The sequence below is a fragment of the Astyanax mexicanus genome, chromosome 8 (assembly GCF_023375975.1).
Source record: "Astyanax mexicanus isolate ESR-SI-001 chromosome 8, AstMex3_surface, whole genome shotgun sequence".
Taxonomy (NCBI): Eukaryota; Metazoa; Chordata; class Actinopteri; order Characiformes; family Acestrorhamphidae; genus Astyanax; species Astyanax mexicanus.
The window spans coordinates 25,183,616-25,210,163 of record NC_064415.1 but is presented as its reverse complement, the minus strand read 5'-3'; the positions used below and the strand labels follow the sequence as shown (position 1 = coordinate 25,210,163).

The 26,548-nt window shown below is 36.1% G+C and overlaps 1 protein-coding gene across 4 annotated transcripts in view; it reads left to right on the top strand.

Moving 5' to 3' along the window:
- Positions 1 to 26,548, top strand: part of dysf (dysferlin, limb girdle muscular dystrophy 2B (autosomal recessive)) — a 152,696-nt gene that overhangs the window by 17,352 nt on the left and 108,796 nt on the right. For all 4 annotated transcript variants that reach the window (XM_049482168.1, XM_049482167.1, XM_049482166.1 and 1 more), the window contains exons 2-11: positions 7,334 to 7,389; positions 8,847 to 8,938; positions 13,713 to 13,818; positions 19,920 to 20,040; positions 20,988 to 21,214; positions 22,699 to 22,827; positions 23,867 to 23,929; positions 24,021 to 24,071; positions 24,283 to 24,313; positions 25,526 to 25,641. In XM_049482168.1, the coding sequence (XP_049338125.1) occupies positions 7,334 to 7,389; positions 8,847 to 8,938; positions 13,713 to 13,818; positions 19,920 to 20,040; positions 20,988 to 21,214; positions 22,699 to 22,827; positions 23,867 to 23,929; positions 24,021 to 24,071; positions 24,283 to 24,313; positions 25,526 to 25,641 (992 nt within the window). The remainder of the gene's footprint in view (positions 1 to 7,333; positions 7,390 to 8,846; positions 8,939 to 13,712; positions 13,819 to 19,919; positions 20,041 to 20,987; positions 21,215 to 22,698; positions 22,828 to 23,866; positions 23,930 to 24,020; positions 24,072 to 24,282; positions 24,314 to 25,525; positions 25,642 to 26,548) is intronic.

The following is a 26,548-nucleotide window of genomic DNA, read 5'->3' as shown; positions in this document are numbered from 1 at the left end:
CACCTTTGTCCATTTGAAAAAGAAGAAGATAATCAACCAAATCCAGTTTACAAACAAAGACACAAAACAATTGAAGGAAAAAGCAAGCATTCCAAACATCTGGCCTTTATTTGTAGATGCAGAGATTGTGTTATGCTTCACAGGAATTGAGATTAGAGGGTTATCTGGAGATATCTTTGTGTTCAGTGTCAATATACATATTGTGTAAACTGTATTCAGTGCACACTTTTCACAGTATTGTGTACAAGTCACTTGACAGACTTCAACTCTGTTGAGTTACTGCACTTAGTAAAATTTGTTTTAATTTTTATTTCTGAGCTGAGAAAATCATGGTATACTTCAGATGACAGCTGCACTTGAAACAAAAGCAGTTCCTTGTTGTGTCTGTGAGAGGGTAAGGGAGGGATGTTAATGTTAAAATAGGCAAGTGTTTCCTCCCGCATGGTATTGAATACCATCTCCATTTATAGACATCAGAGACGCAAATTATCCTGCACAGAGGGAGCCGGGAGTGAGCTAAGAGGGGGAGAGGGTGGAGAGAGGGACAGGGAGAGAGAAGTAGAGTGAAAGAGAAAGAAGCCTGGTGCAGAGAAGGTGGCTCATTCCCGAACTATGCTAAAAATGATAAGAGCAGAGAATGGAGAGCTCAGTGTGTGACTGTTTTCAGTCTAGGTAGACAATAGCTAAATGTTTATGGCATATTTATAGACTGATACACTATTACATAAAACTGTCTTGACAGGCAAAGTGAATAGCAGATAATGTCTGAATACAGTGGCACCAGTAAAGTGGTGGGATATTCATTATGACATATACAGCTCGGGAAAAATATAAGTGACAACTTAACCATTATGAGTTTCTTTGATTTTTTGCATCAGTAGTGGCATAAAGTTATCCAAAAGCAGTGTGTAAGACTGGTGGAGTAGAACATGCCAAGATGCAAAAAACTGATTAAAAACCAGGGTTATTCCACTAAATATTGATTTATGAACGTCTTAAAACCTTATGAAAATAAACTTGTTTTATTTGCATTATTTGAGGTCTGCACATTTTTTGTTATTTCAGCCATTTCCAATTATCTGCTCTAAATGACAATATTTATGTTAGGAATTTGGGGGAAATGTTGTCCGTAGTTTATAGAATAAAACAACAGTGTTCATTTTACTCAAACATATACCTATAAATAGCAAAATCAGAGAAACTGAAAGTTCTCAGAGCTAAAGGCAGAATGGGAGCAGTGCGGCCTTTTTATAAGATCAGCTTGATCTCTTGATTCTCTCGATGATGAGCAGCTTCATCAAACCTGGTGACATAAAAGTGACTGAGGTGGTTCCTATAACAAAGTTGGGCCAATGTAGTGTTAGGAGTCTTGCCCAAGGATTTTAATTGGTGTATTACAATATAGTCACCCAGACCGGGAATTGAACACCAGTCTCCCACTTGATGTGGTAGTTCATAAGCAGGCGGTGGTGTTATCCACTTCGCCACACCAACCACAAAAAGTAATGATGCAGTATATAAAAAAAATTGGAGTAAAAATATTAAACTAATTGAAAATATGTAGTAAAGTAAAAGTAGAAGTAGGAGAATTTTTTTAGTACTTAAGCACAGTAGTGAAGTAAAAATAATACTCCAGTATATACAGATACAGCATTTTAGTACTTAAGCACAGTAGTAAAGTAAAAACAATACTCTAGTATATACAGATACAGTATTTTAGTACTTAAGCACAGTAGTAAAGTAAAAATAATACTCCAGTATATACAGATACAGCATTTTAGTACTTAAGCACAGTAGTAAAGTAAAAACAATACTCCAGTATATACAGATACAGTATTTTAGTACTTAAGCACAGTAGTGAAGTAAAAACAATACTCCAGTATATACAGATACAGCATTTTAGTACTTAAGCACAGTAGAAAAGTGCTTCTACTTCATTACTATACATATCTGCATATAGCAGGGTTTGGTAATATCACCATACTGTCTCAAAATATTACTGGTTTAGAATATTATTAGGTTATTTTGCTTACAGGGTCAGAGACGTGAACACTGAGATTTGATAAATGTTCATCTGCCAGTCTGATTACTAATGCTTAAACTGCTGCAGTTAAAAAAATAGAAGCTGCTTAGAATTCACTTAGTTAGCATGATAGCTAACAATCTGTTGGCAACACAAAACATGCTCAAATTTGACTGACAGACCGACTGAAATGAAAAGTTAAATTTACAACAGTATTTGTGTTGTGGTGTTATGTGGTGTGTTGATTTTGTAGCAAATTTATAAGCTAGCCTTTGCTTAGCTTGCTGCACTAATTTTATCATCAGACAGCTCAGAGCAGCTGCTGGTGATTAACTAACACAATCACTGATGATGAAAGCTTGTGTTTGAGACAGTAAGGTTGAGTGACTGATGTTGCAGTGAAAGAAGAGTGAAATGTATATCTATATCTTTTCTCCTAGTCGGCCAGCTTTGTTTAGATAAGCTAGCTAAGTTAGCTAACTGTACACAGACTCAAATTTCTTTTACGTGCAGAAGATAAAACCTCATATCTAAGAGCATACGGTCGATTAAATGTTCTCAGGAGTGTTTTCCACTCTTATGAGGCACATTTTGCAGACTGGTTAAATCAGTTTTGCTAGTTTTTCTGCGATTCTCACTAAACTTACAACTCTGGTGGGTCTTTTTTTTCCCCACTCAATTTTAGGAAGCTGAGTGACTGACTGTTGCAGTGAAAGAAGGGTTAATATATCTATATCTGTTCTCATAGTCGACTAGCTTAGTTTAGATAAGATAGCTAAACTAGCTAACATGCTAATTACCACAGCACAGACAGTGTTCCAGCAAATTGGGGTTCAAATTACTTACATGCAGGAGATAAATTCTCATATCTGAGAGCAGAGCTGATTGAATGGTCTCAGGAGTGTTTTCCACTCTTTTGAGGCACATCTTGCAGACTGGTTCACCCAGCTGTGCTTGTTTTTTTTCTGTGATTCAAACTCAGCATATTTTGCTAATCTCACAACTCTGGTGGGTCTGTGTTTTTTTGCCCATCCAATTAGAAATCTCCCACAGCGCCCTCACCCTGTGATTACCTTAAATGAACATGAATGAATGAGCTTTTTGTCCATGTACTAGATTTTTACAGAAATTTGACACCTCAAAAAAATGTTGTAGTATTGGAATAACTTCCTCATTTGTAGAAAAATCTTATTTTTTAGGTACCACCTACCAGAGAGACTCTAGAGAGGAGAATCCACTTCTTTATTTTGAGAATACACTTCTGTATTCCTTTTCTGAGTCTCTAGAGAGGAGAATCTCTTCTGAGTTTTGTTACACTGCTAGACAGCGCTCCCAAGTGAGTCCAAACTGAATGGGTTTATATGGAGCAATTGAGCAATTGAAAATGTTCAATAATGTTTTTACTGATTTCATCAACACAAAATAATTTCAAATGTTTTAGTAGCAAATACATAGTTGTAAAGCTTTTAAACTCTGTGTATAAACCTGTTTTAAGTAATTCCAGCATAAAAAGCATCACCAACCAGTCAGAAAAAAAATGAAAATATACAAATGTTTTAGCCATTTAGCTCAATTCATCTCATTTATTAAGAAGTAACTCACAGTCTCCCTCTACTTTTGATATATATGTAATATTGAACATCAGAACTGGTTGATGGAGCAATGAAGGAAGTCGGCTTGTTCTTATGAATCATGTTTTCTTTTCCAACATGTAGACAGCTTTCTGCATATGCATCATTCATTATTTATGGAAGAGATGGAAACATTATGGAAAGATGGCAAGCTGGCATCTGGATAATGTTCTTTTGGGAAACTTTTAGGTTCTGGAATTTATGTGGATGTTACTTTGACAGGTATTGCAAATTCCTTTTGTGCCATTGCTGTCCATTTTTGTCTGTTTTTAGTTCACATCATGTCAGCAGTATTAAGTAATGGCAGAGGCGTCAGCAAGATCATGCACCATGTCACACTACAAAAAAAAAATATTCAGAAAGGGTGTGAGCACAAAGAGTTCAGGAGTGACGAAGAGTTCAAGGTGTTGACCAGGCTTCTAAATTCCCATCTATCTGTGAAATGTGCTGGACAAACTGGTCTGATCCATGCAGGCCCCACCACACAACTTCCACAACTTAAAGGATCAGCTGCTAACGTCTTGATGCCAGATACCAACGGAACACCATAACACTCTGAGACATTTAGCAAGAATGAGAAAGACAGAGAGAGATGGAGAGAGAGAAAGGAACTTTCTAGGTCTTTTAAAGACCAGCTGAGATGTAATAGAGGTGTTTTGCTGGTGCAACATAATATCAGGCAGCTAATTATAATAATTGTTAGATTTTCTTCTGTGGTTACAGAGATAAACATAGTTTGACTTACAGAATAAACAGTAATTGATGTATAACTAGTATTTGAGCTACCTAAAACACACCTAGCACATTTAAGGGTTTCATATCTAGGAGAAACACATTTAAGAATTAATGTAGAATGTACAAATTGATTGCATTTAAAAATTCACCATTGAATCCTCATATAGAGATGAAATGGTTATTTTTGTGTTTTGATTGAAGCACAATGCTACTCAACAGGACATATATTCGAGTTTAATATTTGTTTCAAATATATATAAAAATATTACAATACTTCTCTTTTTTAAGTCAGTCTTAAAAGTGAAACTTAAGGAAACTTTGGGACACCTGCTTCTTCATTGTTTATTCTGAAATCAAGGATTAATAAAGAGTTTATCTTGCTTTTTTTATTGGAAATACTGTCTCATTTAGGACTTTCTGCTATATAGTATTCAATGACAGAAGTTGTGATCCCCACACCACATTATCACAAACTCCCTAACACATCCCAAAAGTATTGGATGGATCACCATCATTCTACAGAACACAGTTCCAATTCTCCACAGCTCAGTGCTCAGTGCTGGTGGGGGAGCTTTATACCCCACCTAGACCACACCTGGGATTAGGCATATTGCCGACAGGCTCATGTCAGAACTTATTCTATTGAGAGTACTTCTCTACAGGGAATAGACAAGCTGTGTGTGTTAAAGTAGAAGAATCGAAGGATTGTTCACAAACATCTGATTTGTTTTCATTTACCATATTTTACAGACTATACAGTGCACTGTATTATAAGGCGCAGTATCAATGAACATCTAAGTAAACAAAACTGTATTTCTAAAAAAACATTTTCTTTCAAAGTCAAACGAGTGCTGGATGTTAAACTACACAGATTTATCTCCTGAAAACTGTTAATTTGGATGAGCAAACCGCTTGATTTTATTTACAGTAAGCTTAGATATTTTAGTGCAGTTAGAAGCAACGCTAGCATCACTTAGCAGAGATTAGTGCTAGTAAATGCAGACTGACAGCGTTAAATTGAGGAACCCTAAGTGTTCCAATAAGCCAGGGCGCTATCAACTAGCGGTTTATCTGACTTAGTTTATTTTAACACGGTAAACACGCAGACTACAGTCCAATATACTCACCTCTGAATGTTAAAAGAGCTAGATCTGTGGTTAGAGGCTAATGCTAATATTGCTGCAGTGTTGTTTTTGGAGAAACTATACTAAAACATTTTATAATGCTGTACTTCAGCGGACTGACTTTACTGCTCCTTACAACATGACTGGTAATATTTACACATAAGGTGCCTTATAGTGCTCTATAGTGCAAAAGACCCACTGGCGAGTGTAGATTAGCTTCCTTGCCTGGCAGTAAAGGTCTGCCAGATAAGTTATTTTAATTCCCCTTGTCATTAATGTTCAAACAGGAAGTAAACAGCTCTTTCCTGAAGCGTTCGTTAGCCTGATAGTCTGCTGGAGGCATGGAAGGACATGCGAGTCAGTGAGCTCTGACGTCGGTGTGTGTTTATAAGGAACTTCGTCCTGTGAGGGTTGGGTTATGTAACTAGTGTGGGCATTATAATCAGTCTGAATAAAGATCTCTTAGGAGCTATAATTAAAAACAGACAGCCTGAGTAAAAATAGCACTTGTCACTTGTCCTATGCAGATGCAGTACAAGTCAAAAGTTTGGACACACGTCAAATGTTTTTTCATTATTTTAAAATGTTCTGCATTGTGGATTAAATATTAAAGTCATCCGAATTATTAAAAACATATATAATTACTTAGTAAGCGTAACAGTGTTAAACTTATCAAAATATGTTTGTTAGCCTATATGTCACATTCTACAAAGTAGCACTTGCTTAGATGACTGCCTGGATTTTTCAGTCAGCTTTATGAGGTAATCACCTGTAACATCTTTCAGTTAACAGCTGTGCTGAACTTGTCAAGAGGTAATAACTTGAATTTCTTGCCTGTAGCACAGGATAAGTTAATCAGATTTACCAGCCTCAGAAACGTCAGGCTAACGGGACCCCAGATAAGAGCTAAACTTAAACGCTTCACAGAGTATTTCGGTTTGTTTAACACTTTAAACACATGATTCCGTGATTATGTGTTCCTTCATGGTCTGGATGACTTCTGTATGCAATCATTACAATTTAGGAAAAAAAACAACAAAGAAAAACATTGACTGAGAAGGTGTGTACAAACCTGGTACTATATTCATAGGCTGCTTTTTCTTCCATTGGACACAACTTGACATCTCTGGTTCACATAGTGTCATGGTATGGATTTTATTCAGGGTCAGCTGGTAGGAAATAACCCATTGGGGAACACCAACAGACATTCCAATTTCTTTTCATTCACAGACGGTTTTGATATTCAGATGTTTATTTTGACATGTTTTTCATTCTTTTAGAAGGCATTTCAGCATAGCATCAATCAGATCTGTTTATAGAGTTACCACAAACACCACTTCCTGTGTGGACAGGAAGTCAACACACAGCCTTCCTTCTCCTCCCATTTTAAGAAATCTGTTTCCTTCTATTATATGTGGAACAATCTGACCCATCATGCTTTATCCCATGTTATAACGATGATGCCATAAACAGCTGCAGAGACTGTATTGTGACAGGATTTCACACTTATCCTTTAGGGTATTTCTTCTTAAACCTCTAGCAAACCTCAGTAAACAATGTTAGCCTAAAGGGGCCTGTAACCAGCCCTTTCAGTTTCAACGTTAACCCCAAGAACTCTAGATGCATTATTGTTATTAACCCTAAAGCATTAACAACAGTAAATGATTTGGCGACTGTTTAGTTTAGCATTAGTTTAACTTAGCAGGAGTCCCACAGGGTTCAATTTTGGGGCCTAAGAAACTGAGAATAATTATAACAGCAGTGTGGGCTTAATTAAAGGGTTACAAAGTGAATGATGCATTGCGTTCCTTGTGTTCTAGGGTCGAAGAAGAAGACCAAAGTCATCAAAAACAATGTCAACCCTGTCTGGAACGAGGTTAGTACATCTATACTTCAGTATCAATGTCTTGGCCTGATTAATGACTAAACAATGATGTATTCCTTCATTACTTACTTCCTTCATGAATTGTTAATCTTTATTATTTAAATAAACCATAAATTACAATACATTACATATGCAAAGCCTTTATTATTAAAAAGAGTTATTACATAACTCTAATATGTGGAGTTGTAAATAATATGTGAAGCATATCGCTAGTTTAACGGATTACAAATACCTCTCCTCCGTTGATTACTGTGGTTGAATGTGGGGGCTGGGGTTAAATTCCTGCTCTGGGTGACTATATGCTGCGCTACATCAATAATAGTCCTTGGGCAAGACTCCTAACACTACATCGGCACTAAAATACTAAATGTCATTAATGTACATGTGAATGTAAATGTGATGTAAATCTTTAGAGATCAAAGAACGGCACCATTCTCTTTTTAAAAACTGAAGCTAAAACGGCTATACCAGGTATACCAAGCCTCAAATATGTTTCTGCTTTGCAGGCTGTTTTATACGTTATGTTAGGTCTGTAAGCATCATTATAATTTTTCATATATTCACAGCTGATTTCAGTTCAATTGTGCTATCAGCACTATTCACTACTAATACATTGTTCTAACTAACTCGATATATTAAGAACAATAATGAGCAAACTACTGATAATCATGCAATGTAACCTTTTTTAGAGTGATTTACATATAAATGTAATTTTTATATACCTGGGGACACCTGTTCATTCACTGTTTGAAAAATGTACATTCTAAACAGCTGGTCTGAAGTACATGCTCAGTTCGAGGAGGTGAAAAAGGTCAGGCGGTTTGCTTTTGCTGTTTTTGCAGCTATAGCTACACAGCTGCACCAAGAGATGTGTGGGTACGAGAGAAAAGCATGTAGTGCATGCGTAAAAGCAAAAAGACGCATAAATTCTGACTTGACTGTTCACATTCATGTCGCATGTAAATGGTTGGATACGTATTCGATTTAGGACCACATATAGAAGTGGCTCAGATCTGATTTGGAAAAAAAAAACGGATTTGGCACATTTACACAGCCATGACAAAAATCTGATCTGAGCCGGATTTGAGTCATTTTAGCCTGGTAATGTAAATGTAGCCTGAGATGTTCTGTGATGTGATGTTTTTTGCTATATTAAAAAATACAATAATATATTTAACCTACTTTTCTTCAGAAGTCTTAATTTTAATAACACCCCCTGTGTATCAAAAATTGGAGTGACATAAATGATACATCAGAAGATATACAGTAATCTGCCCCTTTTAGATTGTTATGGAAAATGAGAACAGTCCACATTCCTGTTTAGTATGTAGCAAGTTCTAGGTTTTAGGTATTCAATTCTCTGCAGTATGTACCTTGGAATGATGGTGCTGACACAATATGTTGTGCCGCACTAATTTAGATCCCTCTCTCTTTACTGCTGCTTTTAGGGCTTTGAATGGGACCTGAAAGGAATACCCTTAGACTCAACAGCAGAAATCCATGTGGTCGTTAAGGACCATGAAAAAATGGGAAGAAACAGGTATGTGTGTGTGTGTGTATACAAATATGTGTCTGTTTGAATGAGCCAATCTATATTGTAGATGCAGGCATGTTTAACTTTTAATATCTGTTTCATTTCATGTTTTTTGAGAATCAGAATTATATTTGGATAAGGCCAAATCACATGAAAATGTGAGTGTTTAAATTTTAGTGATATAAAATATGTTGTTGAAACAGTAATTTAGCCTTCAGTTTTTTTTGTCTCGTCCCTTTTAAAGAGATAAGTGTTACAAAGATGACCCCTGGGAGAACAGATTAGCCTATAAGGACTATTGAGACTGTAAAGTCTACAGCAGCTGATGTCTGTAGGGTCAACTGATGTGAAGATGGTCATTCTCATGTTTGACTTGTTGACATTTGCAACATTCCTTTTGTTCTCTTTTGCCTGTTTGTTTGCTCAGGGAAAAACAGTCACTTTAGAACATTGCAAAACTGTGTTTGGAGAGCTGTGGAATGTGTGGAACGAGCAGTGGCATTAGTAGGAGGTGGTTCAGATGGTGAGAAACAACATCCGAATTAGCTCAACCTCAAACTTCCTGATTATTCCCATAGGCACTTCTGAGCCAGTGTGTGTATTTACTGCTGAACTGTGCATTAAATCAGATCAGCTAGCTTTGGCAGCCTAAATACTGACACATATTCTATTAAGAAAATAAAGATGAAAACATTTGGATGATTAAGATAATTTGCACATAAAGTCAGAATAAGAAGGTCCATTAAGGGCATGTGTTTCTAATAGTAATGATTTGTTCCATTAGGCATTGTTTTACTAAGAATCCCCAGGTGCTCACTAATCAGAAATGATTGTTACCTCTGGAGCCTCAATTGTTTATTGCACTCAAATAGACAGCTTGTTTTTACCATAATACAGGTGTACTCAAATGACTTTTAACACCATAAATACAATTTGAACAATTGCCATGCATGTTTCCAGCATATTCCAGTAACAGCTCCTACTATTCAATTATATTAAATAACATTTCATTCATATTGAGCTTTTTACAATTAATGTTGTTGCAAAGCAGCTTTCAGAGACATGTGTAAGCCAAAGTGACAGGTAAAAACCTTGGGTGGAACCAAGACTCAAAAGGGGAACCCAGCCCCCTCTGATCAACACTGGATATCACTACAATTAGCAGAACAGGTTATGGTTATACTGAGAATGTGAGTGTGTTACTGTGAGTGTAGGACACATGCTCAGTGTTAACGTAAAATTGCATGCAGGTGAAACAGTCATTTGCACAGCCATGCAGTGTAGCTTGAATGCATCAATGCAAGGATCCAGAGCAAGACAGCATTGCAGTGGAGAGCCTTGTAAGGCAGCACCAGAACAGAACAGAAAGAAAAGGCCATCTCAAATACATAGGAAAGAGATACAGAGAGAGATAAGAAAGAGAAAAAGCTAACAGGTTAGGACGATCGTGGCTAAAACTGGTGAGTTTACAGAGTGGAAAGAGCCTGATCCAGGGGTAGGCAGGCACCAGCACCCTTCAATAAACCAAGATTAAAAAAAACAGCCTACTGTTCATGATATAATTGTCCACATCCATTGTTGTGACATCTCATTCTTAATCTATAGGGTTTAATATGACATCGCCTCACCCATTGTGGCTGCAACAGCTACAAGGGCTTTCCACAAGGTTTATGAATGTGTTCATGTGACTTTTTGACCATTCTTCCAGAAGCGTGTTTTTAAGGTCAGACAGATACTGATGTTGTACGTGAAGGCCTGGCTCACAGTATTCACTCTTATTCATCCCAAAGGTGTTCTATCAAGTTGAGGTCAGGACTGGACAGTAAAAGACTATGTTTATAGACCTTGCTTTGTGCACCGGTGCACAGTCATGATGGAATACGAAAAAGGGTAATTCCCAATCTGTTCCTGCAAAGCTGAGAACATAAAGAGCATTGAAATCTATTGTAATACTGAAGCATTAGGGCTTTTTTTTTATTGGAACCTGGGGGCCAAGCCCAACTCCTGTAAGACAACCACACACCATAATCCCTCCTCCACTTTACACTTGGCACAATGCAGTCAGACAAGCACTTTGTTGTATAGGTGTTGTCATATTATGGTACCACAATGGAATTCACTGATCTTTTGAGAATGACCCATTCTTTCATAAATGTCTGCATGTCTAGGTGCTTGCTTTCATACACTTGTGGCTGTAGAAGTGATTATAACACTTAAATTCATTTATTTGGATGGTTGAGTGAATATATTTGGCAATAAGATGGATATTTTATCATGTTATTTATATTTTAACCTCTTAACATGCCCTGGCCCGCCAACGGGACAGAAAAATATAATGTTTAATATCTGGCTGTGTTTATGAATAATTATAGGTTCAATATAGAAACCCAATATGCAATTTTAAAGCTTAGAATCTCTGCTTTTCAGTTTTCTAGCCTATTTAGCCGTATCTTCTTTTAGAAAGAAACATTTAGGGTGAAATATGCCTTGCTTATGAAAATTATGAATCATAATTTTCATATTTGCGTTTTTCGTAAAACCTACAGAAACAGCATCTTTACTGCAAAATAAGTTTTAAAATTGGTATTTTTTATTCTTATAAAGTTTCCAGTCCTTTGGAGAAAGAAAGGATCATACCAGGTTCAGAGCTCTGCAATATGAATCCAATGAAAGGGAGCATTTTATAATTTATATGATGAATGTAAACACTTTATATAAAAAAGGGAGAGCAGCCAAAACAATTCATCCATATAAATATTTCATTTTATGTGTCTGAAAAAAAAAATAGAAAATTTGAAAGAGATTATGTTATAAAAATGTTCCTGGTTTTTACCATATTTTGTCCATTACATGTTCAATTGAATAATTAAAGTGTCTTAATTTTGTAAAGGCTTCCAAGTAATATTAATTCATAAAATTGCCTCTGAATTATTTAATATTAGAGTGAAAAGCCTTCATTTGAGTATGTATTTTCAGGCGGAAATTGGTAAAATTAGGCTTGGAGCTTAAGAGGTTAACCATGGTAAATCACCATAACTGACATATTCAGCCTTGCTCAGCTACTTTATTCAGTCTCAGTCTTTGTGGAAGCACTGCTACCTATTGAAGGGGACTACGTGGAATGTTTAGGGTCAGTCAGGACGTCTTAGATCCATGGAGTGTTTTGAGAATGGAAGGAGACAAGAGGAAGGAAGAGTGGCATAAATGGAAAGGGAATACCCGCAGGATGCGACTCACTGGAGTCTGTCATGTCTCCTGTCTTAAGTCTTACCTTATCAACAGCCAGTAGCTTATTTGTGCTTCGGGTTCTTACTGTAAAACACTATTCAACCATGACAGTGTTGAAAAAACTGTAAGAAGTGGGGTTGTACTGTACCTAATAAGAAAGCAAACAGACAGAACAAAAAGAAGGAAAGAAGCAGAAGCGTGTATCCCGGCATGTCTCCGGGCTGGTCGGGATATCCATAAATAATTGAGTTGTGTTTGTCAGAGTGACAGTTATTTACACAGATTTGCACAAGCACTGGAAGTGTTTCAGTGCAGAGAGAGAGAGCAGGAGAAGGAACATTGAGTCAGAGAGGCTAGACTGTGAAGTATGTTGCCCAGTCTGACACACTTAAGTACATTCCTTTATTTTTAAATTACTTTTCTTTTAACAACGTAACGCTAATTATAAGTTAACGACAATATATTGTACTTTTTGGGTCAGTTCAACAACAACAAAAAGGCATACATATAAAGCTTCTGAAATACATTTTTAATGTTTGGTTTGAACATTAGCATTTGTATAATTTTATAATCCCACTCTGCCTTACTTTAAGTACAATGCTATTCCCTTTAGTCACATTTTTTAGCCCATAATCATTTGTCTGTGTTGTCATCTCTAGTGGAGAGTTGAATAGTAGTTGTGTTCCAAAGTCTAGGCTGCAGTTGCAGTAGGAAAGGTCATCAGTAGGACTCTCCTATGAAGATTTCTACTCAGTAGCTTGTTGATCACGCTGAATGTCATGTGATTCAATTGATGCAGTTCATTTTAAAATCATTTTGCTGTTTTTCATTTTTTCCCTTGAATTGGATGTGTTCAGTAAACTGTGGGCAACAATTAGTCAGCATAATTGACAAGTCAACTATTGATGCAGATTGTTTTTTGTCGACACGTTAATGTTTGAGGGAGAGAGAGAGAGAGAGAGAGAGAGAGAGAGAGAGCACACATGAGAAAAAAATTTGGGCAAAAGAGAAAGACATGCACACAAATAGTGAGAGAATGACAAATACAATCAATCACTGGTGATGATTGTGTAGGGCAATATCAATTCATGCTGTATTTAAAATGAGTATGGGTCTATTACATAAACATGAACAAAAAAAAACATACATACATGTTACATATTTTTAACTCTATTGTCTAATGTATGTCTATATCTGTGACCATGGTGTATTGTACATTTAGTGTCTCTCATTCTTTTATTGTTTATCATTTTATTTTGCTGTACTTTAGTCTATTATCACTTTATGTTTGTTTTGTTTTTTTTTTTGCTGTATTTTTGGGGAGGACAGTAACGCAACTACAATCCTCTGTATGTCCTGTACATATGCAGTATTGACAAAACTATTTACTTGACCAAGTGACTTGACCTAATTAAAATAAATCACTCAGACTTTCTCTATGGTTTTCTTTCATGTATTTTCTTAGTAAAAAAAAAAGACCATATAGGGGCATTTTGGAAAAAAAAAGTAGTGAATTTGTGCGAAAACGTGTGTGTGTGTATTTGTTTTGCAGATTTCTGGGAGAATGTCGTGTTTCTTTAAGAGATGTGCTGAACTCCCCCAACTTCGCAGCCACCTTCACTGTGTCATTAGTTGACACCAAGAAGAACAACACAGGGGTAGGATTCTCTTTCTTTTTATATCCCTCTCTCTTTTAATCTCTCTCTTTCTCTCTAAGAAATGATTTGACTCTTAGACCTTTACTTCATCACCAGTAATAAAAACTGTAGGTTGTAATTGCATGGGGATTAATTCTTACTCCTACCTTGCTTAACCCTTGTGTGGTGTTCATATTTGTGTTACTCGTTTACTTTGTTACTTGTGTTTAATTCAGCAAAATTAAGCAAATTAAGCAATCTTACATTAAAATGCTTTACACATGCTTGCTTCACCTAAATTATAAGCAATATAAACAGCTTACATGGTTAATATTTGCCCTTTACCTTTATTATGTTACATTTCTTTCAAAAAGTGCTACTCTTTTTTTTTATTCGTTTTTTAATAAAACGTAAAAGAAAATGAATTTAACTCAAGATATGAGTAGAAAATTTGTTTAGTTTCAAATTTACAAATGAAGCAATGTTTATTAGCCCTTGGGGGTGTACAGTGTGTGTTTATCAAAAATGTGTTTTGATACATGTTTTTCACAAAAAATTAGCCAATGCCAATGAGTTTGAGTTAGAAAAAATATTTTTTTAGTATCATTTGATGAAAAATGAAAACGGGTCCCACAGACCCGAACACCACACAAGGGTTAAGTAATTGGGGGAAATTATGTATAGAGCTTGTGAAGTTCTGATTTTAACTTTTAAGTTAATATCATGTGTATTCATAAGTAAAATAGGTGATATTTTAGCCGGAGACTAATTCTAAGTAAGTATTTGTTTTAAATACTGTTCTTTCTTGCATTGAGAAGAAAATCTTTTGAAAATTTAATTTTTAGCCATATTTTTAGCTTTTCCCCATTTCTTGACTTCAAAACAAAAGATTGCAAAGACATGTGCAACTATGTGTTTAGCTACATACAGTAATTACAGTCAAGCAATCAAGTAGACTAGTAAAAGTTTTTTGTCACCCACAAAAATAGCCGAATTATAAGCATTCCCTTCTTTCTCATCTGCCCACTGTGGCTCTCTGTGATAAATTGCTCCTAATTTCCTGAGTGATGCAAAAATAGCAGCAGCAGCAGCAGTGTTTTTTTCCTCTTAACACTGCTTATGTAAGAGATGAGAAACACCCAGTCCCGGATGCAAGTGCCAGCTCCTTTATCGCCCTGTATTTTTTACCTCTTTTCCTCAGCGCACCCTGCCCAGGTCAAACTCTCAGGCTATGTTCTCATAGCAGTGCCCACATCAGATTTTCTCACAAATCCTAACAAATCCTTTTTACTTGTTTTAGGCTTTTTATACTATAATTTTTATTGTGAGGAGCACTGCCTCACGTGAAGTTTCAGTTTCATCTTCGATCACACTGTAAAAAGCCAGTCTTTGAGACTGTTGCCACCCCCTGTCAGGGCCAGACAGGAATGAGACTGGTGCAGATACACTAAAATAACTTTATTAAAAGTTATAGAGCAGACAGGGGTAGTCAATGGAAACAGGGTCAGTACCAGTGATACACAGTGTAGAGAAACCATACCATAAACGGAAGACAGTCCAGAGTTCATACACAAGTAGGCAGTATCACAGGGTAGGCAAAAATCCAAAGTAGTAGAAACAGTCCAGGTCATACACGGATATCCAACACAAGGGAGTAGGCAAAAATCAACGTCGGTAGAAAACAAAAACAAGATCATACACGGATAAAGGCAAGGGCAAGAGAACCGCTTTGTATTGTAGGAATTACCAAACAGATACTCGGCGAGGTGTGAGCGTGAGCATGGTCCTTATATACTGAGGATAATCAGTACTCGGGACTTCCTGGTGGTGTCATGTGATGTGTCATGTGATCGGGAGTGTGTGTTGTGTCATGGAGTGGTGCGTTCTGGGTATTGTAGTTGTTACTGTGGGAATCGCAGATAGAGCTGGATGTGGGAGACTCAGACATGCTTTCAGCACCAGACATGACATTCCCACTCTAAAATGTTAAACACATTTAAATGTTTATTACATATTTTAAACATGGTCTCATTTAATGTGTTCTAAGGAAGAATAAAAATCCCCTTTCAGAAAAAAGTAATGCATTGAATTCAATGACTTCACTGAAATGTGCATTGGATTTCCAAATTAATATAAAATATTGCATAAACAAGGTTATTGTTAAATGTAACCAAAATTAAAGCTAAAAAACTATAGTGTTTAAATGTTTGTGGACATCCTTTCTAATTTAATACATTCAGCAACTTTATGTTGCACCATTGGTGTCACAGATGTGACTTTTCACACACACGCTAAGAAAAATAAATACAGATTTGTACTTAAGAGTACAAAGCTGGTTGCTGGAGCTGTACCTTACACTGTGGTACAATAGAGTAATTTTCAGTGAAATATTTCTTTATACCCATGTTTTTGTACCAGTAAAGATTTAAAACATTATAAACATTATCATCAAATGGAAAGACAATATGGAAAGTGTATCTTTAAGAACAATAAAGTACTTAATGTGCGCACACACAGTCAACTTTAGTCCTTGTAGAGCAGTATTGTCAATTGCCTCTCTAGAGCATATGGTCATACCTGAGCTGTGAACCAGTAAAAAAATTGCTCTCTGGAATGATGATACTCCATTCAGTATTGTTGAGATGAATTGTGGAGTTAAGGAGATGAGGTGGTTGGTGATTGTCCAACATCTATATTTTAGTAATACCCTAGTTGCTAAATCAATCAAATCCTCACAGCAATTCTCTAAAATCTACTAGATCATCCATTCCTTGGATAGTAGAGACAGTTACTCCCACAAAAGTAGGATAAATTATTTGTTATGATAAACACTTAGGGCCCTATCATTGCTATATTACAAACCTAACTTTTACATCAACAATAAACACATATACATTGCAGTTCCTGTAAATGATCTGCTTGTCCACCTACACAGCATGAACAAGCAGGTCAGTTTCCTCTGATGAAAAGCACAAAAGTGCTGCGCCATTAAAATAGCAATCCATCAAAGTCAGAGCTCACCTGGCTCTTAAAGGGAATGGCAAGTGACACACTGATTGGTTTATTTCGAGCTACACCCATAACACACCCATGATTGATTAAGAGAATTAATACATGCCTTTTGTGCATTTTGAGCCATGCAAGGCATAATTTTTGCATCCTCATGACACACTGACACGACCCAAAACAAGCTATATGGTGGGTGGTTGACAGCTTGCATATAGATTTTTTTTATTTTTATTTGCACACATATGTAAAAGAAAGAAGCAAACTATGATGCCTAATACAGTACTGAGTACAAAACATGTGCAAGGAAAATGAGAAAGCCCATAGGGGCTTATATACAGTACCTTCCCCTCACAATAACATACAGAATCATAAGAAAAGAATGATTAAGTCACAAAATAATACATAGTACATACGCTTACATATACATACACCAGTGGTGTGCAGTTAATATAGTGGGTCCCCTTCTGCAATTAACTACTCTGTCTCGACTTAGTTATATGAGCTTAATGCACATTAACAGACCAAAAATACAACTACAAACAACAAAATCAATGCTTAATATTACTACAAGTACAGCCGGCCAACAACTATCACTCATTTGTTTGCCTACAAGATGCCAGGTCAGCCAAAACACTAAGCACACACAAAAACTCACCAGTCAGACGGCCTATTATTGTGAATTAGTTTCACATTAAAGGACAGCCTTTTTAATAAAGGACAGGCTTTTTAATATGATATGACACAATATTTGTCTCATTTACCGTCGCAATTCCATGATAGATCAATAACTATTAAACTAATCCAGCATGAGCTCCGTTTTACACTAACCAATGTGTAGCCTCTTCATCACAGCGCCGAGAAGGGGTTAGACGGTCATGGCCCCGCCCCTGGAGTGAAAATCATGAATCCGATTGGTTAGATTGTCCTGAGACTTTGCTAATATACTCATTACTACACCCTTCAAAAAATCAGCAGAAGGGTCAGGCAGACACATGGGGGAGGAGCCATTTTAAAAAGCTTTGATTGGTTAGAACAGCTGTCAGTCAGATAAGAGTCCTGTAGCAAGTGAAAAACGCAAACTAATGAATTGAATTTTTTATTTTTGTTAATTTCTAAAATATATGCATAGTTGCATAGTTTGCAATAACTATAATATATATTTCATGATTAAATATTATGCAATGATTTACATGCACCTACTGTCACCCCTGTTAGAAGGGCCTCACTGCACACCACTGACATACACATATACACACACACACACACACACACACACACATTAATACAGTAGTAGTGTTATAAAGAAGGAATATATATGTAATAATAAACCCAATAATTGAGTAGAGAATCAGACTTTACACATTTGAAACATCCGTTGAGAGGAGATAATCCTTTGGTTGTTTTATGAAACGACTGAATTCATTACAGTTCTTTAAATAAGATGGTAGGCCGTTTAAGCTTGACGAGAAATATCGTCACGTTTTAATCTCGCGAGATCTCGTTCCACGAGATTTTGTCACACCCCTAGTGGATTTTGTTGTTTTAGTTGTGTGGGTACATTTTTCACACTCTTGCATATTAGAAATGGCATTTCCTGGGGCACTGTTGTGAGAACATAGTCTGACAGTTTGACCTGGGCTGGGTGGACTGAGGAAAAGGGTAAAAATACAGGTCAGTATAGGAGCTGGCACTTGCACGCGGGACTGGGTGTTTCTCATTTTCTTTTAACTAAAAACTAAAAGATTATAAATTATAAATACTTTTCTTCTTTTCATATATTTTAAATCAGACCCCCCTCAGATGTCATCAGCAGCCTCTTGTTAGCCTGCATGCTTGTTAGCCCTTAACCCCCGACTCTTAACCCACTGACAAAACACTCACAGTCTATCTCTCTCCACAACTCTTTTACACTCGGCTGTGCTGCCATCGTCTAAGTGCTGCTTCCTGGCATTGTGTATGTGTGTGTGTGTGTATAAGAAAGTGTGTGTATGTGTGTGTCTTGCCACTTCATGCTGAAGGATGGAAAAGGAGAAGGTGGAGTCGTCCCTCTTAGCTGTTTTGTATCCGTGTTCTCTGGAATAGCCTGACCATAGGAAATAACTGCAGGAAAGTGGGGTGTGTGTGTGGCCAGGTACTACACTTATATCAGGACACTGTGTCCAAAAACAACTCCAGCGGTGGCCTTCTCATTCCCACACATTCCACGAATCTTATATAATGTCACCGTGTAATTATTCTTCTCACATGTGGCCATTATTATTTGGATGGTAATAGCAGCTACTGAGATGAGTCAAAACACATTAAAATGCACATGTTAAGTGATTCTGATATCTATAAATAGTATATAAAGGAAGATAGTTAAAGATAGTTAGATGGCATTGGTTCAGTGACACCTCCTATAAATCCTGTATTTAAAGTGCACCATGAATGTATTTATAATGCATTATATTACATACACAATACGTAACAATGACTTTTATAGCCTGTACAGTATAATAAGTCAAAAATGCTTATGATGCCATACATAACGCATTATTTAAAAAAAGTATACAGCTCTGGAAAAAAAATAAGAGACCACTTTAAAATGATGGGTTTCTTTGATTTTACCAAATTAAAAACCTCTGGAATATAATCAAGAGGAAGATGGATGATCAAAAGCCATCAAACCAAACTGAACTGCTCGAAGTTTTGCACCAGGAGTGGCATAAAGTTATCCAAAAGCAGTGTGTAAGACTGGTAGAGGAGAACATGCCAAAATGCATAGAAACTGTGATTAAAATCAGGGTTATTTCACCAAATATTGATTTCTGAATTTTGAATTTTCTGCAAATAAATGCTCTAAATGACAATATTTTTATTTGGAATTTGGAAGAAATGTTGTCTGTAGTTTATAGAATAAAAAAGCAATGTTAATTTTTCTCCAACATATACCTATAAATAGCAAAATCTGAGAAACTGATTCAGAAACTGAGGTTTTTTATTTGGTAAAATCAAAGACACTCATCATTTTACGTGGTCTTTTATTTTTTTCCAGAGCTGTATATTATATACTTTTATTAAAGTTTTATTACTTAAATTAATATTAGCCTGTGTTATTGTCTGTGTACCTGCAGGCCACAGTGACTCTGCAGGTTTCCTACATCCCTCCTCCAGGCATGGCACCAATCTTTCAGCCTCCTCCACAGCCTGAGCCCCAGCACAGCAGCACTCCTATAGAACTGGACACTGTCACAGGTAATGACTCTGCAAGACACCCTAACTCTCTCTCTCACACACACACACGAAAACACACATACATTGCATTTGAATATCTGGTCAGAGTTGAGTTAAAGCGCTAACATCTGACAGCGTTAGGGCAAAAGAGACAAATTTATGGACGTGAGAAAGGACCATTGAAACTTTACACTCTTAACAATCTAAAAATCCAGTGGAAATGTCTTAGATGACTCTTGTAAGAACATGTCAAGCAAGTTTTGGCCTAATTTCTGTAGAATGAAAGGGAAGAGACCCACACCTTTACATGTTTGTTAAATGGTATGTGGTAGCAGATGACATTTATGCATTCCACCGTCATATACACAACTGTGTGTGCAGTAATATACTACATACAGCTCTGGAAAAAAATAAAATACCAGAATCAGTTTCTCTGATTTTGCTATTTATAGGTATATTTTTGAGTAAAATGAACATTGTTGTTTTTTTTTCTTTAAACTACGGACAGCATTTCTCCCTGATTCCAAATAAAAATATTGTCATTTAGAGCTTTTATTTGCAGAAAATTAGAAATGGCTGCAATAACAAAAAAGACAGAGCTTTCAGACCTCAAATAATGCAAAGAAAACAAGTTCATATTCATAAAGTTTTAAGAGTTCAGAAATCAGTATTTGGTGGAATAAACAATAAATAAATTTTAAATCAGTTTCCATGCATCTTGGCATGTTCTCCTCCATCAGTCTTACACACTGTTTTTGGATAACTCTATGCCACTGCTGGTGCAAGAATTCAAGCAGATCAGCTTGGTTTGATGGCTTGTAACCATCCATCTTTCTCTAGACAGGAGCTATAGATCCTGTTCTGTAGATATTTACACATTTATAAACAGTAAAATGAGTCTGTAAAGTATTTCTTAATTCATACATTACAATACATTCAATAATGCAGTCCCTATCTTACGTGTACAGTCTTCTCTTTGGACACTATGGGCGAGGAGGACACAGAGAGCATGATGACGATTGAGGTTGCAGAGGAACCTGAGCCTGTTCCTGGACCCCAGGGTCCAGAGACTGGAATCCCTACAGCTCCACCTAAAAAAGCCCCTCCAGCCTTTAACCAGGGCCTGAAGAAGAAGCAGCAGCAGCAGCAGCAACACAACAAAGCCCCGCTCCCCAACAAACCCCAGGACCTTCAGGTGTGTGTTGTGTTTTTATGTAACGTATAATCACAAGGATTTCATAACCCTGTCAGAATATTTTTTACATTTCTGTCTCTTCTAATTACACACAAGCTGTTGAGCCCAGCATATTTACCAGCCTTAGACCAAATACAGATGCATCTAAAAAAAAAAAAAAGAAATCACTAAAATGTAACTTTTTTCAGTGTGAAACTTGTATATTATATGGATGTATTACACACAGAGTTATCTATTTAGTGTGTTTACTTCATTTACTGTTGATGATTTTGGCTTACAGCCAGTAAAAACCTTAAAATCAGTGTCTCTGAAAATTAGAATATTCTATAAGACCAATTGGTACTTTTGGCAGTGTGTGCAGTGTGCCAAATTCTGCTGGAAAATCAAATCTGCATCTCCATAAAAGTTGTCAGCAGAGGGAAGCATGAAGTGCTGTAAGATTTTGTGGGAAAACACTGCCCTGACTTTGGGCTTGATATAAAACACAGTGGATCAACACCAGCAGATGACATGTCTCTCTAAACCATCACTGATTGTGGAAACTTCACACTGGACCTCAAGCAGTTTCAACTGTGTGTCTCTCCACTCTTCCTCCAGACTCTGGTTCCTTGATTTCAAAACAAAATGTAAAATTTACTGAAGATCAGTGATGGTTTGGACCTTGGAGAGTCACTACAGCACTTCATGCTTCTCTCTGCTGACAACTTCTATGGAGATAAAAAGTTGGATTTCATTTTCCAGCAGGACACAGCACACTGCCCACACTGCCATAAGTACCAATTGGTCTGATTTTTGGGTTTTCATTGTCTGTAGACCAAAATCATCAAGAATAAAATAAAAATAAACACCTAAAATAGATCACTCTGTGTGTAATAGATGAATATAATAAATGAGTTTCACATTATGAACTGAATTACTGAAAGAAAGTAACTTTTCAATGATATTCAAAATTTTTAAAAATGCATCTGTAATATCATACGCACTTAATTACATATTAATAATAATAATAATAATATTTGGTATCATGTTCTTTGCTTTTAGTGTTCATCTCTTAGAAATAATGCCCTCTTGTGGCAGCAGTTCGAATCAATTCTGGATATTAAGAAACTGTCTCACAACAATAGAATCGCACCTGCTGATGTGTGTTCACAGGTTCAAAGAAAGACAGTGATGCAAGTGATTTAGCCACACCCCTATTACTCAAAATGTGATGATTATTACACTCTGAATGAATAAATTAAAAGCATGTGACAGATGCACATGAATAAAACAGTGTTTTACATCATCGCTTTTTATTAGAAAAGCAACTAGCTGAAATATTTGAATCATGCATATAGAAGATATCTTTGTTTCAGTACAATTCAGTTTGTCAGTAAGTAAAGTAGCTGACATTTCTTTTATGACAGTCTTCATGCTGCAATGTTTTGTTAAGCAGCTACTCAAATTCAGTCTGAGTTAAACATTTGAAACTGTACTTCATTCAGGTACGGGTGCGAATCATCGAGGGAAGGCAGCTTCCTGGCGTCAACATAAAACCTGTGGTCAAGGTGACTGTAGGGGGGCAGACAAAGAGGACACGCATCAAGAAAGGCAATAATCCATTCTTTGATGAGGTAAAGAGATGTTTCATATCTATTAGCTTTTATTCATAGTAAATAGCTCTTAATAGTACTGAAAAAAAGTACTGGATCTCTTTTTGGTTCTATACAAATTTGGTGTATACATCCGTTTTTCATAGCTTCTTTAAAAAAGTATCCACAGAAGGTGTGGATCAATTGTGTATTTGATTAATTGCTTAATCAGCCAAACATGCAATAGATATCAGTTAGTCATCAGAAAGATTTTAAGCTCTCATAGTTGGACTTATTTTTTTGTTTTAGTTAAAAATGAAAACTGGTACAGACTTTAATACAGAAATTTAATTTTGAAGGCAAGTAAAGTCACATGTAATGCTGAGAGGCTTATTAATTAAGTACTGGGATTAATTAAATTCCTTTTTTTATTTTAATTTTCACATCACATATAAAGCGTGCCAAAAGGCATCTTCTGTCAAAAAAGACGAAAGAAACTTATATTTGACTGTGATTTTCATATTTTGCACGGTTTTTGCACCTTTTATAGAAAATATATAAAAGCTGCCAATAACATTTAAGCAAGCTTTATACAATTCTAAAAATAGGAAAATTCAATTTATATTTATATTGATTTTATGCAAGTTTTATTGTGCCTGCATGGTTTTGACTCCCATAAAAAAAAGTTTGCATATAGTTAATAGCTGTTTGTTATTATATTGGGATATAAATAACTTACAAACGGAATTAAATTGTATTTTTGTGTTAAAACTTAATATTGAAACTGTAGAATAAAATAATATATTTAAAGAATATCAATATTTTTTTACGATATTGCTCAGCCCTAGTTACATATCAGTCAAAAAAAACAACATTAGGCTGACATCATCGTTAATATGAAATTGATATGTGATATTTAGAACATTAAAACATTGCCGGTTGCTGTAGTTCTTTGAGTACTGTATAGAATTTTTGAATAATTATATTTTCAAAGGATTAAGATGTTTATATTTGTATAGCATTTAGAACTTAAAGTTTGTCTTTTTTATGCTAATTCTTTTTTTCTTCTCTTTTTCGCCAGACTTTCTTCTTAAACTTCTTTGAGACGCCTGCAGATCTCTTTGATGAGCCAATATTTATAACAGTATGTGCTCTAGTCATGTTTGAGTCTCAGTTTTTAGTTAAACATACATAAATAAATGCCATAATAAGATTTATCCCCATGTCTCTCTAAGGTATTTGATTCAAAGTCACTACGCACAGACTCTGTCATTGGGGAATTCAAGGTAATGTGTGCTTGTTTTCTCTCTGTTTTATTTGGCAGTAATTGCTTGCTTTAGATGCCTTTTGCTGTTCACTGCTGTGAAATCTCGTTGCTGTTTTTCTTGTCTGTGCTCTTGGGGTCTTTAACTCGGTTTATTGGTTTGATATGTGTCTGTTGTTTCATGCAGAGCTGATAACAGTGCTGACTGTGTTTTTTTTCTTGTCTTCTCTCAGATGGATGTTGGCATGGTGTATAATGAACACAGTAAGTACTGCATGCTTCTGCTCTGGGTAGGACACATCTTGTCAACTGCAACATTCAAGATCTGGGCCAGGGGTGCAGGAAAAAATCAATTTGAGCTCGAAATTCGTTTCTAACATTGAATGATTCAGAATCGATTCTAATTTTCAAAAAATCGTTTTTTTCTTCTTTTTAACTGTACCGCGGAGCTCAGCTACTGTCGCGCAGAGCTTTTTAACTGTACCGTGGAGCTCAGCTACTGTCGCGCGGAGCTTTTTAACTGTACCGCGGAGCTCAGCTACTGTCGCCCGGAGCTTTTTAACTGTACCGCGGAGCTCAGCTACTGTCGCACGGAGCTTTTTAACTGTACCGCGGAGCTCAGCTACTGTCGCCCGGAGCTTTTTAACTGTACCGCGGAGCTCAGCTACTGTTGCGCAGAGCTTTTTAACTGTACCGCGGAGCTCAGCTACTGTTGCGCAGAGCTTTTTAACTGTACCGCGGAGCTCAGCTACTGTCGCGCAGAGCTTTTTAACTGTACCGTGGAGCTCAGCTACTTTCGCGCGGAGCTTTTTAACTGTACCGTGGAGCTCAGATACTGTCATGCGGAGGACAGTAGATGAACTCTGCGAGGCAGTTAAAAAGCTCCGAATTATCACCTGCTGGAGGTGATGATTCAAAACTGTCCTGTGTATGTATGCCGTTACTCAGCAACGCTTCGGTGGAGTGATACAAGTTTAGTGTGAGAAGGCCGTGATCAGATTGTGAGGTCGGAACTAACTGTTGTATAAACTGTACCAATACTCTCCATCAGCAAATTATTAAACTATAGTTTACGTACAGTTTCACTTATGCACATAGTTTAGTTAAACATTTTATTGTACGCTTTTGTACTTATTTGTCTATAATAATTTTTGGGTAATGATGTTCCTCAACTGTCATAGTGTTGTGTTTTAGCAGGGGATCATTGAATGGAACTATTTTTACTTGTGAAGTGTTGATAATCAAACAGATTGTATTTTTCTGTCCTCTTTAATTTAAAATATGTCAATATCAAAAAGTGATAATGGAACTGAGGTATAAATCACAATAATTCTTAAATAATGTAATTAAATAATAAGCAGGCAGTTTAATAGCTTGTCAAATAGATGTTCAAACCCGTTTTATTTGATTAGCTCAGAGTAACCCTCTCAGCCCTGTGAGCTGATTCATGTTGCTGGATTTTTATTCTTGTTGCAGGACACGCTATTCTCAGGAAATGGCTGTTGCTGGCGGATCCCGATGACCTCTCTGCTGGGGCTCGAGGTTACCTGAAGGCCAGCATGTTTGTTCTGGCTGCTGGTGATGAACCACCGGTGAGAAAGAGTATTTGATCCAAGTAGAATTTGCTTTGATCATTTTTGCCAAGTAAAATGTAAAGTATGCATAATTCATATCCTTTTATGTGTACGTTTTTGCATTTGGTTAATTTCCTCTACAGCAATATAGATAGATAGATAGATAGATAGATAGATAGATAGATAGATAGATAGATAGATAGATAGATAGATAGATAGATAGATAGATAGATAGATAGATAGATAGATAGATAGATAGATAGATAGATAGATAGATAGATAGATAGATAGATAGATAGATAGATAGATAGATAGATAGATAGATAGATAGATAGATAGATAGATAGATAGATAGATAGATAGATAGATAGATAGATAGATAGATAGATAGATAGATAGATAGATAGATAGATAGATAGATAGATAGATAGATAGATAGATAGATAGATAGATAGATAGATAGATAGATAGATAGATAGATAGATAGATAGATAGATAGATAGATAGATAGATAGATAGATAGATAGATAGATAGATAGATAGATAGATAGATAGATAGATAGATAGATAGATAGATAGATAGATAGATAGATAGATAGATAGATAGATAGATAGATAGATAGATAGATAGATAGATAGATAGATAGATAGATAGATAGATAGATAGATAGATAGATAGATAGATAGATAGATAGATAGATAGATAGATAGATAGATAGATAGATAGATAGATAGATAGATAGATAGATAGATAGATAGATAGATAGATAGATAGATAGATAGATAGATAGATAGATAGATAGATAGATAGATAGATAGATAGATAGATAGATAGATAGATAGATAGATAGATAGATAGATAGATAGATAGATAGATAGATAGATAGATAGATAGATAGATAGATAGATAGATAGATAGATAGAT